At 56.6% G+C, this 13015-nt stretch overlaps 1 protein-coding gene across 1 annotated transcript in view; it reads right to left on the bottom strand.

Annotated features, from left to right (window-relative positions):
- SORCS2 (sortilin related VPS10 domain containing receptor 2) overlaps window positions 1-12417 on the bottom strand; it is a 488906-nt gene extending 476489 nt beyond the window's left edge. Inside the window, exon 1 of the mRNA XM_043447910.1 lies at window positions 11913-12417. Within this exon, the coding sequence (XP_043303845.1) occupies window positions 11913-12395 (483 nt within the window). The 5' untranslated portion in view covers window positions 12396-12417. The remainder of the gene's footprint in view (window positions 1-11912) is intronic.
- Between the last annotated feature and the right edge of the window lie 598 nt (window positions 12418-13015).

The following is a 13015-nucleotide window of genomic DNA, read 5'->3' as shown; positions in this document are numbered from 1 at the left end:
TCAGGAGGGCACTGGTGACTTCAGGCCCAGTTCCCCTCCCCGGGGCCGGCAGTGCGGGGCTGTGGGCTGTGGGATGCTGGAAAACCAAGTCCCAAAGCACCCCTCCCACTCGACTCCCCTCCCCAGAAGGCCATGGATTTTAGGTTTCCCCATGGCTGCCGGGCTTCTGTTTGATGAGATAAAAAGAAAGTCCGATCGGACCTTAGGAGGTGAGCATTTCAGGCCATAATTCATATCAGGAAATTTGCCAGAAACCAGACGTCAAGGAGAAATACTCCCTTTAAAAGTGGGCTCTTGGAGCCCAGATTGCTGGACTTTGCTTTGTTTCAGCAAGCTACCCAGGAAACAGGATGAAAATGGAACCCGTCAAACTCCCTGTGGACGCCACCCCAGCACATTAGCACAGCTCTGGCCAGATGCTGGGGTGAGCTCCAAGCAGCCCCCAACCCCCCAGGCGTGTGGTGTAAGGGGAGGGTGCAAGCACAAAGCCACAGTCTCCAGAGATGACACCTTCTCAACCTTTTAAAAGATGACCTGCCGTGAACGGGGATGGAGAAATAATGACCTCTTAATATTATTTTCAATATTTTTTATTTTATTTTATTGGATGCACCAGGCCTTCGTTGCAACATGTGGGATATAGTTCCCCAACCAGAAATTGAACCCAGGCCCCCTGCCCTGGTCATGAGGAGTCTTAGCCACTGGACCCAGCAGGGAAGTCCCGGCAGTGACCTCTTTATGTCCATCAACTCCAGCTGCAGCTGGGCACTGCTCTCAGCACGAAGCAGGTAACAGGTCACAAGGGCGTCATCGGCACCTGGGACTTGGTCACCAAGAGAAACCCCAGGTGCTTCCCAGGGCGTGCAGACAGTGCTGCTGACCGAGAAATATCATTAACGCTAATCACAACTTCAACGCTGTAGGAGTTATCACACTTGCTGCTAACTCTCGTCAATGTGTGACTAAAGGAAATTAGTTTTAATATTTTGGTGACTTTATGACCATAGAACTTATTTCCTCTCAGTCCTCTCTATTTTAACATTGCGCTGGTTATAAGACCCACATTCTGAGAAAGTTCCGTGGGGGAGTCAAGGACACACCAAGAGCTGAGGACCCCTGTGCCAGGATGCAGGGGTGGTCCTCGGAGCTGGGAAGCCCCTCTGCGTACATCCTTGGGCAGCCCAGCAGCTACCTCCATCACGGATGAAGAACGGCTACAGGGATGAATAAAAACCCTAAAGCCCTTCTACGGTCAAGTGATAAATCAGAACATCAACTTGGATGGGGTTAAGTAGTACCGATGGGAATAAATTGAGAAAAACATAAGATTTTTTTATTGAGTGCTTTATTTTTACGGAGTGAAAATTGAATTATTTAGCTAGTCAGTGAGGAAGTGGATAGGGGAAAGGGCCTAAGGGGGAAAGGGAGGAAGTGAAGCCACGTGAACTTGAAACACCAAAGGTTAACCTTAGGAGGCAGCAGCTTCAGGGCACGCCCCTCTGGACCACCAGCCTCCCACACCCCACCCCTGGCCAGTCAGCCTACTCCTGACTTTCCCAGGAGACAGATCTGGATTTCCTGGGCTCCAGGAAACAGCCCCCTCCCCTCGGGTCTCAAATGGCAGAATGGGGGTTATCAGAGGATACCAGAAACAGCACCACTGCACCACCTCCCCGCCGCGTGGTTTCCAGGGTATGGGATAGCCCTGACCACTGTGGCTATTTCTCCTCCAAAACCACAGGGCGCTGGGTTTCTTTAGGGATTGCAGCCTTGCAACTAACTGACAAGTGGGCAAAGCTCAAGGCAGACACAGGAGTGACAGCTACATGTCAGACCACAGACTCAACCCAAACACTAACACAGAATTAACATATGATCCAGCCATCCCACAACTAGGTACATACCCAGAAGAAGTGAAAACGGGAGTTTCAATAGCCGTTTATAACCCCACGTCCATAGCAGCATTGTTCTCAATAGCCCAGATGTGGGAGCAGCCAAGTGTCCATGGATGGATGAACAGGTAAACAAGTGTGGTCCATCCACACACTGGACTATGATTCAGCCTTGAAAAGGAAGGACACTCTAATGCATGCTACAGCATGGGTGAACCTTCAGGACACTTCGTACAAAAAGGATAAATAACACGTGCCTCCACTTACACTAGGTCCTTAGAATAAACAGTCAGACTCACAGACAGAAGTAGAATGCTGGTTTCCAGAGAAAGGGAGAGGTGGGAGGGGATGGGGGGTTAGTGTTTCTTGGAGACGGAGTTTCAGTTTGGGAAGATGAGAAAGTTCTGGAGATGATGGTAGTGATAGGTGTATAACCATGTGAATGTACTTCATGCCACTCAATGTCCACTTAAAAACGGTTCGGAGGGTAAATTCTAAGTTATCTGTAATTTACCACCACTGCCAACAAAGGTCCATCTAGTCAAAGCTAAGGTTTTTCCAGTAGCCATGTATGGATGTGAGAGTTGGACTATAAAGAAAGTTGAGCGCCAAAGGATTGGTGCTTTTGAACAGTGGTGTTGGAGAAGACTCTTGAGAGTCCCTTGGACTGCAAGGAGATCCAACCAGTCCATCCTAAAGGAAATCAATCCTGAATGTTTGTTGGAAGGACTGATGCTGAAGTTGGAGCTCCAATACCTTGGCCACCCGATGCGAAGAGCTGACTCATTTGAAAAGACCCTGATTCTGGGAAAGATTGAGGGCAGGAGGAGAAGGGGACGATGAGGATGAGAGGGTTGGATGGCATCGCCAACTCGATGGACATGAGTTTGAACAAACTCCTGGAACTGGTGATGGACAGGGAGGCCTGGCGTGCTGCAGTCCATGGGGTCGCAAACAGTCGGACACGACTGAGCGACTGAACTGAACTAAACCACCACTGAGAAATAATAAAAAAGAAAAAAATGCAAAAATGTTTCTTGCCCTAAAAAAGAGCACTCAGGCTCAAGAGTGAAGAGTGACGTCACATCTTGGGCCTGTATTAGCTGTGTGACTTTGGGCAAGTCCCCTGGATGCTGCGAACCTTGCTTTTCTTGTCTGTCAAATGAGTGCAAGAGTTGCATCTTCTTAGGACTGTTCACAGGAGTAAATGAGATGATGCTTGCGATGTGCTTGGCACAGCCACGGGCACATAAAGGGGGCTGTGATTATTAACTTCATGATTACTAATCAGAAGCAATATGTAAATGATGAGAAATTGTTATTCTAAGATAGAATTACCTCCGAAGCAGAAGTATGGAGGCCATCCTAAATGCCGCCTCTCCTGCTAAAGCCCGGGAGATGGTATCTCTGACGCCTCAGATATACGCACGGCACAGACACTCATAAAGAACCCTTTCTGAATTAAAAGTCATTTGAATAGAAACAGCCACACTCGGCCTGGCTCTTTTCTCCCTTTAATTTGAACTTAATTTATCTCCGAGCATCAGGACACAGTGTCATGCGAGAGATGTGCCCTGCTGGAGTCAAGGCGAGCTCAGCATTGACGGGAATGATCGGCTTTTGCAAGAAAATCACGAAGGAAGGAGGGTGCTGTTATTTTAAGATCTTCGAGCTGGTATGAGAAGAAACTAATTAAATGATCGTAATTTTCTGGGCGAATGCAGTAACTGACTGCTGCAGAGATGCAAAATTAAGAAGCAACTTTTCTACCTCAAAAGAACAGCGGAGTTTTCATTCCTTTTTTTTCTTTCCCAGTTCTCCAGTGAGAGCTCCCATTCCAGGATTCCCATTAATGTTTAAAACAACATACAGAGCTTAATCGGGATACAGATGACACAACGCTGTGAGTCCTGGAATCCCGGAGCTGCAGCAGGAAGGGTCTCCCTGCTGCCCTCCGAGGGCTGTCCATCCGTCATCGCCAGATCCCAGGGGGCTGGGAACGGGTTGAACGGGTCTGTGTTTTACAACCCAAGCAGCACAGGTCAGGGGTGGTCGCACCGTGGGAGCCCGCGTGACGTGGCGTGGGGCATTCGCCATGCCCGCCATCCATTGGCACTCCTGGAAGAGCCACAGGTGCGTGATTTCACGGCGCTTCTGTGCCCCGCATCCACACTCACACAGAGGATGAGGCTTTCCGAGGATTCCCACGGCAAGAGCAGGCTGGGGATAGACCGCTCCATGCAAGCTTCACCTTCCAGACCCCGGGGACGGAGACCTCGCCATGACCGCGACGACAGCCAGGGCTCCCCCTGCTCCCTGAGCTGCGAAACCTGGGCACAGGCTGGCCAGGAACAGGGCTGCAGAAGCAGCTGGCTTCGAGGCTCACCAGCACCGCCCCACGCTCCATAAAGCACCCGCACCAACTCGGGAATTAGGAGGGTGAGGGCGCAACGGGCCACTGGGAAGCATCTGTAAATAACTCACTCTTTGGATGCTAAAAAAGAAAAATGAGGAAGCTCCCCACCCCAAACAGAAGGCAGTTTACAAGCTCCCCCTCCGGGTCCTTCTGAACTGGGGGATCGCCATGGGGGTGCCGGGCATGTTGCCAGCGCGTGATGTCACGCCCCCAGCCCTGCACTCCCCCGTGTCATCCTTGGGGGGCTGCGCCTGCCTCTGACCAATTACGCTAAAACCAAATGTTAAAACAACAGGAACTCTAAAGGAGGCCTACCAAGCGCTGGACTGCCTTCTAATCTGAAGGGGCATGCAGCAGAATGAAGCTAATTTATGATCTCCTTAAAACACTCTCAGGAACCCTCATGCAACTACAAATTAAATAGCCACTTCATTAAAGTAAAAGTAGATTTGTGCAATGTGTCTGGGAACCTTATTAACAGGACTGTTTTTATGCCTTTGAGCCAAGCTTCCTGATTGACAGACCTGTTCTTTCTCTGCCTGGTGCACCGGGCTTTCCCAGGATTCCATACCTCACCATCAGCCTGCACCCTCTCACCCTCCCAACCTCCTCCTCAGCCCCAGTGACGGTGACTCTACCCACCCTTCAGAGCTGCTCGAGCATCACCTCCTCCAGGAAGTCCTCCGGGACCTCCCCAGCACAGATCCTGAGGGCACCAGAATTCTGTAATAAATTTCTGTCCAGTCCCAATGTCCCACCAGGACAGGAGCTGTGACTGATTTTGCTCAGCACCCCAGCACCTAACAGATCCTCTTTTTTTTTTAACTTTTTATTTTATACTGGAATCTAGCCGATTCGCATGCTGTGACAGTTGCAAGGGCACAGAAGAATGACTCAGCCTCATACACGCATGTATCCGTTCTGCCCCAAACTGCCCTCCTGTTCACGCTGCCACATAACATTGAGCAGAGTTCCCTGGGCTGTACAGAAGGTCCCCGTCGGTTATCAACCTTAAATACAGCCAGGCAGACATGCCGATCCCCAACCCCCTAGCCATCTCCTCCCTCCATCCTCCCCACCCATCCACCCCCGCCCCCAGCAACCGTAAGTTCATTCTCTGAGCCCTAACAGGCCCTCTTAGAAAGCAGCTGCTTTGAAGGCTAACGTGAGGTCTCTTCTTGCCTGGGACTCTCAAACTTCGAGTGAGTCCTCCAGGCACAGAAGAATGCCAAAGACCCCAGGTGGTCCTGCACCCAAGACAGGCAGGCCCCCCACCACGACAACACTGCACAGCTTGCATGCCAGGACTCCCCTAGACCCGGCCCCCCCAGCGTACGAGTCCTCACCACCGCCTGCCCCTCAGCACCGGCTGCCCTCACTCTCATCATTTTGGTCCAGCCACCAGGCCCAGGCTGGCGCAGCTGACTTCCTGACAGCAAATGTGACGGCCCCTCAGTGCTGGTCACCGCATCCCTGACCTCTGTCTGCTTCTGTCTCTGTCCAGGTGGCCGCTGGCTGCCCTCGGTGAAGGCTGTTAGACAGAGAAGCAGCACTTCATCAGGGAAGATGCCCCCTGGCCAAGCACAGACCAGCCACAACTCAGCCTCACCGTGAACTAAATCTCTCTCCAATCCAGTCCCCACCCCACACACAATGCTGGACGCCGGCGCTCTGGTGGCCTGGAATTCCGAAATATCTCACGGAAGATTCCGTAGACTTAAATGGAAGACGCTGGAGCCACGAAGCCCGCCCACAAGAGCGGATCACAGCTGTCACCACGAAGCCCCCCGCCATCAGACGCCAGACTACAAATCAGCTTTGTCACCGGATTCATTCAAGAACCCGAAGGGCTTTCCATGAAGGCCTTTATGGTCCTCTGGACGTTGAAGGCTGGCCGCCAGCCAGGAGGCCAGTGCCGCTCTAGGAAAGAGAGAGGCCTGCAGCGGGGAGAGGGAAGCCGGAGCCGAGGCGGGCAGCCACGCCCTGTCCATCCTCCCTGGAGCCTGCTCTCAGACCCACTCTCCCCTCCGTCTGCCCCCTCCAGGGCCTGGGCCAGGTCTCAACGCCACAGCAGCCTCCTCCCTGGGCCTCTGTTCAGGCTCTCCCCAAGCCCGCCCTGCACGCTGCCTCCGGGGTGGTGGCGGAAACTCAGCCCGGCCCCGCGGTCACTCCCTGACCCCCTGCTTCAGGCCACGCCCTGTCGGAGCACTTTACACAGACGATCCTACTGAACCCGCACCGCAGACAGACCTTCAAGCCATCACTTCCCCCAGATCTAAGACACCGAGGCCTCGGGAGCTCAGTCAGTCCACCCCAAATCTCAGAGCCAGAAAGGGGCAGGGCCAGTACAAACCCAGGCAAGCGGATGCTTAAGCACCCATCACCCACACTGCCACACTGGGCCCTTGGGCCTCATGTTTGGGACCCATTAGGAGCTGACTTCAACCAATCTTTTGTTTTCACACTTCCTTCCTCTGGTTTCTCTTCATGCACAATGCGTTCACTGTCTCCTTAGATGACACATAACGTACCTTCACATTCCCACCTCCCAGATCTTGCTCAAGTAGTTCCTCCCCCAGAATGTTCCTCTCTATCTCCCATGTGCTCTCCCAACTCAACCCATAAGTTCACCCTGATAGCGCCTCTTCCAGGCAGCCTTCCCTGATTTCCCCACTGGGGAAGATGGTGCTCAGTCCCCATATCTTAACTTTGCATGACCATCCCTTCTTTCCCCACAGGACCCTGATGCTGGGAAAGATTGAAGGCAGGAGGAGAAGGGGACGACAGAGGATGAGACGGTTGGATGGCATCACCGACTTGATGGACATGAGTTTGAGCAAGCTCTGGGAGTTGGTGATGGACAGGGAAGCCTGGCGTGCTGCAGTCCATGGGGTCACAAAGAATCAGACACGACTCAATGACTGAACACCACCACCACAAAGACGGCCATTGAGAAGCCAGAGGGAAAGGCCTTGGGAGGTAGCAGCCCCACTGCCCCCTTGATCTTGGATGGAAGTGAAAGTGAAAGTCGCTCAGTCGTGTCCGACTCTTTGCGACCCCATGGACTATACAGTCCAAGGATTTCTCCAGGCCAGTATACTGGAGTGGGTAGCCTTTCCCTTCACCAGGGGATCTTCCCAACACAGGATTGAACCCAGGTCTCCCGCATGGCAGGTGGGTTCTTTACCAGCTGAGCCGCCAGGGAAGCCCCTGGATGACCAGCCTCCAAAACCCTGAGAGAATGAATTCTGCTGTTTGAGCCATCCAGTCTGTGGCTCTTTGTCGTGGCAGCCCTGGGAGGCTGATACAACTGCCCGGAAGGAACTTGACCTCTGAGAGGTGTGTCAGGTGTGACCCATTTCACACCTTCAGAAGCTCCATGCTCCAATTTGGAGCTCTGTGTCTCTGGGTATAAAACATGCACAAATGTTAGGTTCCCGAAGCTCCCCCAGTAGAGAGCGGGGTAGTCAGGGCAGAATTATCTCTGCTCCCCTAGACATCTCCAACCCAATCCTGCAAACAAGGACACAGCTGAAGCAGAAAAGGGAGGGGGCAGGGCAGGCCAATCCGTGGCCCAACAGTAACAAAGCCAAACAACCGGGCCTGGCTGCAGGAAGCTCCGTCCATTAGCGTGTCAAAGCCACAGTTCCACTGCCCTAAAGAAAGGCATGCGGATGAGCTGTACTTAAATATATAACCGTGGGATTTCCCGGAAGCGGGAAAATTGGGACAGGGCACAGCACCTGTCCCATTGGGGTCGCATGAAACCCTGAGCCTGGAGGCAGAGACCTGCGTCCTGTCATACGTGCCCTGTGTGTGTGTGTGTGTGTGTGTGTGTGAGAGAGAGCCTGGAGGCAGAGACCTGCATCCTGTCATACGTGCCCTGTGTGTGTGTGTGTGTGTGTGTGTGTGTGGTTAGTTGCTCAGTCGTGTCCGACTCTTTGCAACCCCATGGACTGTAGTCCGCCAGGCTCTCGCTTCTGCCCGTGGAATTCTCCAGGCAAGAATACTGGAGTAGGTTGCCATTCACCTTCCCCAGGGGATCTTCCCAACCCAGGGATGGAACCCGGGTCTCCTGCATTGCAGTCGGATTCTTTACTGTCTGAGCCACCTGGGAAGCCCTCATTCTTGTCATATTTGCCTCCAAATCACCCCTCTGCCTCTGAGGGCAGCTAGGGAGACTCACAACCTGGAGCCTCTGTGCACCACCCCGTCTGGAAGCATCAAAGGTAACACCGGTTGGTTGCAATGAAACATTCATTTCACACCTAACAATTCATTTCTATGGCTAAACGGCAGACAGAAAGGCAGTGTCTGAACTTCCAAGCAAGTCCACTTCTGCATCTCCATGGGAGCAGGAAGAAACCAAGCCTTTGGAAGGAAAAAGCACATATGTTCTCAGCGCTACAGCCACGGGGCCTGTCCTGGAGCCAGCTCACATCCTGTGATTCGCCATTCCTTTCTGCAGATGCTCTAAAGTACCGTTTTAAGCAGCCTACCCCTCTCAGCAAATGCTTTTTCTATTAACTTTGAAAAACACCTGACACAGTAAAGCAAACACTTCCTCTGCTCACGTAAAGCACCTGGGCAGAGCCTAGCTCCTTGGATCCGGATACCTGTGCAAACGAAGAGAAATAAAATTTTGAAAAGACTCTGCTCAGCACATCAGCCTCGAGTCAGTTTCTTTCCTGTTGCCGCTTTCAAATATGGGGCTTTCAAGCGGAGGAGCGGAGGTGATCCAAGTGCAGAATCCTGGCTAAAATCCTTGGCCCTGTGGCTGCCAGAGGGACTTGGAGCGCATTTCTGAGAGTGGAGAAAATAACATAACGCATGCGCGGAGTGCTAAGAAACTAGAGACACGGGGGGGGGAATGGCTTTCCTCAGCGCTTGGTTACAGCTTTCACTCCTCCTGAATTTTCCCCAGGCAAGTGAAACTCAGGCATCACCTGCTGCCAAAGCCAAAGAATTTGATGTGCTTTTCCAGAGAGGACTCCAGTCTCCCATTCCAGAGAATGGGTGATGGGGCGAGGGAAGGGGGGGACATTGACAAGCGAAGTGGGAGGTGCTTGATCCAAACGCCTGGTCAGCATCTCCGGGCTGCTCTGCCCGCCTTCTCACCCACAGACGCTAACAGCCATGAGTACTTGGGCTTCCGCCTCCTGAGTGTCTTGCTAAGTGCCAGGCCACGCCCGGCTCCCCACAGTCACCCCTGCCCGTACTGCCTTTCCTAGCTCCAGGGGAGCAAGGCATCTCCCAAAGCTCCTCTCCAAATCTGGTCTTCCTGCCCCCCACTAGAGAGAAACCAGCACCCCCCTCCCACTTCCCACTCCCAACCTCCCCCTTCCAGGCATTCACCTGCCAACAGCCAGGAAACAGTCATAAGGGACCCACTCAACTCAGCCACTGTCCCCGAGGAGAAAAGCCAGGCGGGCTCCTCTGCCAGGCCCTGCCCCCTCGTCTCTCCAAGGCAACTCTGCAGTCAATGGGGGTCGGCGGGCTGGCGCTCAGAGAGCCCTGAAGGTGCTGGTCCCATCTGGGAGGCTGGTCTCCACCGCTCCGTGTCTCTCCCTAACTTCTTTCACCCCACCAGCCACCCTCCCCCCGACAAAGCTAAAAGGAATTAGTTTCTGGACGAATCTGGGGTGGGTGGGGGTCTTGGTTTGGATGTTCTGGCTCCACAGGATTGACTTAGGAGTCAATATTTGTTTGTTCCCTTGAGTTACTGGTGTCCAGGTTTTGCCCTGCAGCCCCAAAGGTACAGCTTAGGGTACACAGGGCAAGGTTTGGAAGGAAAGCGGAACGAGGGAAGGGCAGGGCCCAGCTGCACGTCCGGGGTCTGACCCATCTCCCCGGACGCGTGCGGGTTTGGACGGCCAGGCACTCTCCTGGTGGCTCAGATGGTAAAGAAACCGTCTGCAATGCAGGAGACCCAGGTTTCGTCTCTAGGCCAGGAAGATCCCCTGGAGGAGGAAATGGCAACTCACTCCAGTATTCTTGCCTGGAGAGTCCCATGGACAGAGGAGCCTGGTGGGCTACAGTCCATGTGGTCTCAAAGGGTCGGATAAGACTGAGTGACTAACACTTGGACGCCCAGGGCTCTTCCAAGGAGGTGGGCGCCTGCTACCCTCCTTACGGCCCCTCAGGGCCCTGATTGCCTCCTGCTGGCCAGCCCTGCCCAGGGAGTGAGCCCCGGCCCCGCCCCACCCCCAGGGCATCCAGTCTGACTGGAGATGGCAGAAATGACCAGATACCAGAGACCTGGCGTTGGCAGGAGAAGCTGGCTGGGGAGGGTGGCCAGCGGGGCACTGAGCTCTGGGCCAAGCAGGCCCGGCCAGCGCTGCCCCTGCACCAACAGACTCACTCCCCCGCCGCATCCCTTCTCCAGCAGAATTTCCCACCCCAGGGCGCCCAGCACGCAGGGGCTAGACAGAGGAGCTGAGGAACAGCACGCCCAGCACAGGCTACACTCCTGCCCTGCCTCGAAGCGCGCCTGGGCCCCACCCCTCCACTCCCGATGGACGCAGGGCCTGGCCCTGTGCCACCTCTCCAGAAGTTTGGGGAGCAGTGGTCAAGGAGAAGGGTTGGGGGCAGCCCCTGGCAATGAGCGGACAGGGATGGAAGGGAGTGAGGAGGGGTGCCCATCTGTCTCCCCATAACCGGCCACTCCCACTCCCTATCCCCAAACTAGCGCCATCTGGGGCTGCTAGGAGGTGACCTCAGCACGATCCTGGGCCATCTACTGAGATGGGAGCAAAGCGAGGTGGGAGGGCAGGCTGGCTGTGCTCCCCACCTCCAACCCCACCCACGGGAAGATAGGTGAGGGTTAGCCCCATACCCCTGCCACACCACCCAAAGGAAGTGGGTACAACCCACAGGGCTGGTGGAAGGAGGCGCCAGAGGACCCTAACAGAAGTGTCTTTGCTGGGCAAGGGTGTCCAACTTCCAGCTGGAGCCAGGCCAAAGTAGCGGCGAAGGTGGGGAAGGGCGGGGAGCGCAGGGAGCTGGCCAGAGCGCCGCGCGGAGCCCAACTCCCCGGGTTAGCGGATCCCCGCACATCCAGGTGCGTCCGGCGGCGGGTCCTCGGGACGGGAAGAGGGGCGGCCCCAGAACCGGACGCCGGGCTGACCGCGGGGGTCCTGGAGCCCGTGGAGGTGCCAAGAGCGGGTACCGGGTAGACCAGGGTGGAGAGGGTCCTGGAACCAGAAAAATCCCAAAGCAGCGCTGGGCGGACCCGGCGGAGCATGAAGGCGATCGAGGAGCAACACCGAGTTGGGAGTGATCTTAAAAGGCCTGGGGGCGTCCCAAGGTGGCTGGGGTCCCAAAACCTCCAGAGACACCCCCAACCTGCAATCTGGAGGCCAGTGGGGGCGCCCCCAGACGGCTCAGGGTCCTGGAAATCAGTGGAAATGTCCCCAGAGGTGAGGCAGGGTGCTCACGTATCTGGAGACCTCTTCCCAAGTGGCCCAGGGACAGCAGGGGCGCCGCCGGGGTAACTCCCGTCCCCAGGTCTCCGAGAATAGCGGGGTGACCGCGGGGTCGTCCAGAAGTGGGGACTCAGAGGTGTCCGGGTCAGGGCCCGCGGGGGGCGCGCGGAGGTCACTTACACTGCTGTTCTCGCCCGTCCAGTGCACCATCGCCTGATTGTGCGTCGCGTCCCCCTTGAGCACGAACGACGTGCTGATGAGCGAGGCTTGCGCCCGCGAAGCCGCTCCGGCCATCGGCGCTGCCCGCGCCCAGCGCCCCTGGCCCGCGGCGGGGGCGCCGTCCTCGCCGGGACCCGGAGCCTGGCCGGGACCCGGGGTACCGGGCTCCTCGTCGCGCGCCTGCCGACCCTCGCCACCGCCGGGCAGCGCGCGCCCAGCACGCGGGTTCGGCGGCGCCCGGATCAGCCGGGCGCGGGGACCCAGGCGCCCGGGCTCCGGAGAGCGCCCCGCCGCCCCGCAGGCGGCCAGCAGCAGCAGCAGCAGCAGGAGCGGCCGCGAGCGCGGCGAGCGCGGCGGCGGCGGCGGCGGCGGCACCCCTGGGCTCGGGGCTCGGGCGGCGGGGCCGGGGCCCTTCGGGGCGCGCGGGGATCCCCGGAGCGCCATGGCCGCCGAGGGGCGGCGGCGGGGCGGCGCGGGCGAGAGAGACCGCGGCCGGGAGAGCGGAGGGCGCTGGGGAGCGCGAGCGAGAGCGCAGAGAAAGGAGCCGGCGAGGGGAGGGCGCCGGCGGGAGGAGGGGACTCGGCGCTCCGCCGCCGCCACCACGCAGCCGAGGGCGCACCGCCACCTGCCGGCCAGCCCCAGCCCGCCCGGGCGAGCGCCAGACGCTCAGCAACCGGGGCTGGAGGAGGTCCTGGGGCGCGCCCCCACCCTCCAGGGCCACAGGCCACGGACTCCTGTCCGCGCCTTGCTCCTTCCCTGCTCCTCCCCGCTCTGCTGCCCTCCGCCCTTCCTCCAGCCCTTTCTCCTGCATTTACTCAGCACCTACTCTGGAAGAGCCAAGTGCCAGGCACTGGGGATAACCGCCTGAGCACAGCCGGGGGCCTGGTTCAGCAGCTGAGAGTCTGCTGTCGGAGACAGACCACCCCCAAGTGGACGCGATCATGGGCGAAATCGCCCCAGGGAGACAGGACGAAGCCAGATCATAAGTGGAAAGGTAGTCTCTTACAGGGGCCTCTGAAGCAGTAGCAGTGTGTCGGAATCGAACCCAGCACCTTGAGGATGAG

This window comes from Cervus canadensis, chromosome 26 (assembly GCF_019320065.1).
Source record: "Cervus canadensis isolate Bull #8, Minnesota chromosome 26, ASM1932006v1, whole genome shotgun sequence".
Lineage (NCBI taxonomy): Eukaryota > Metazoa > Chordata > Mammalia > Artiodactyla > Cervidae > Cervus > Cervus canadensis.
Note: the sequence above shows the minus strand (reverse complement) of the source record. Positions and strands in the feature narration are given on the sequence as shown.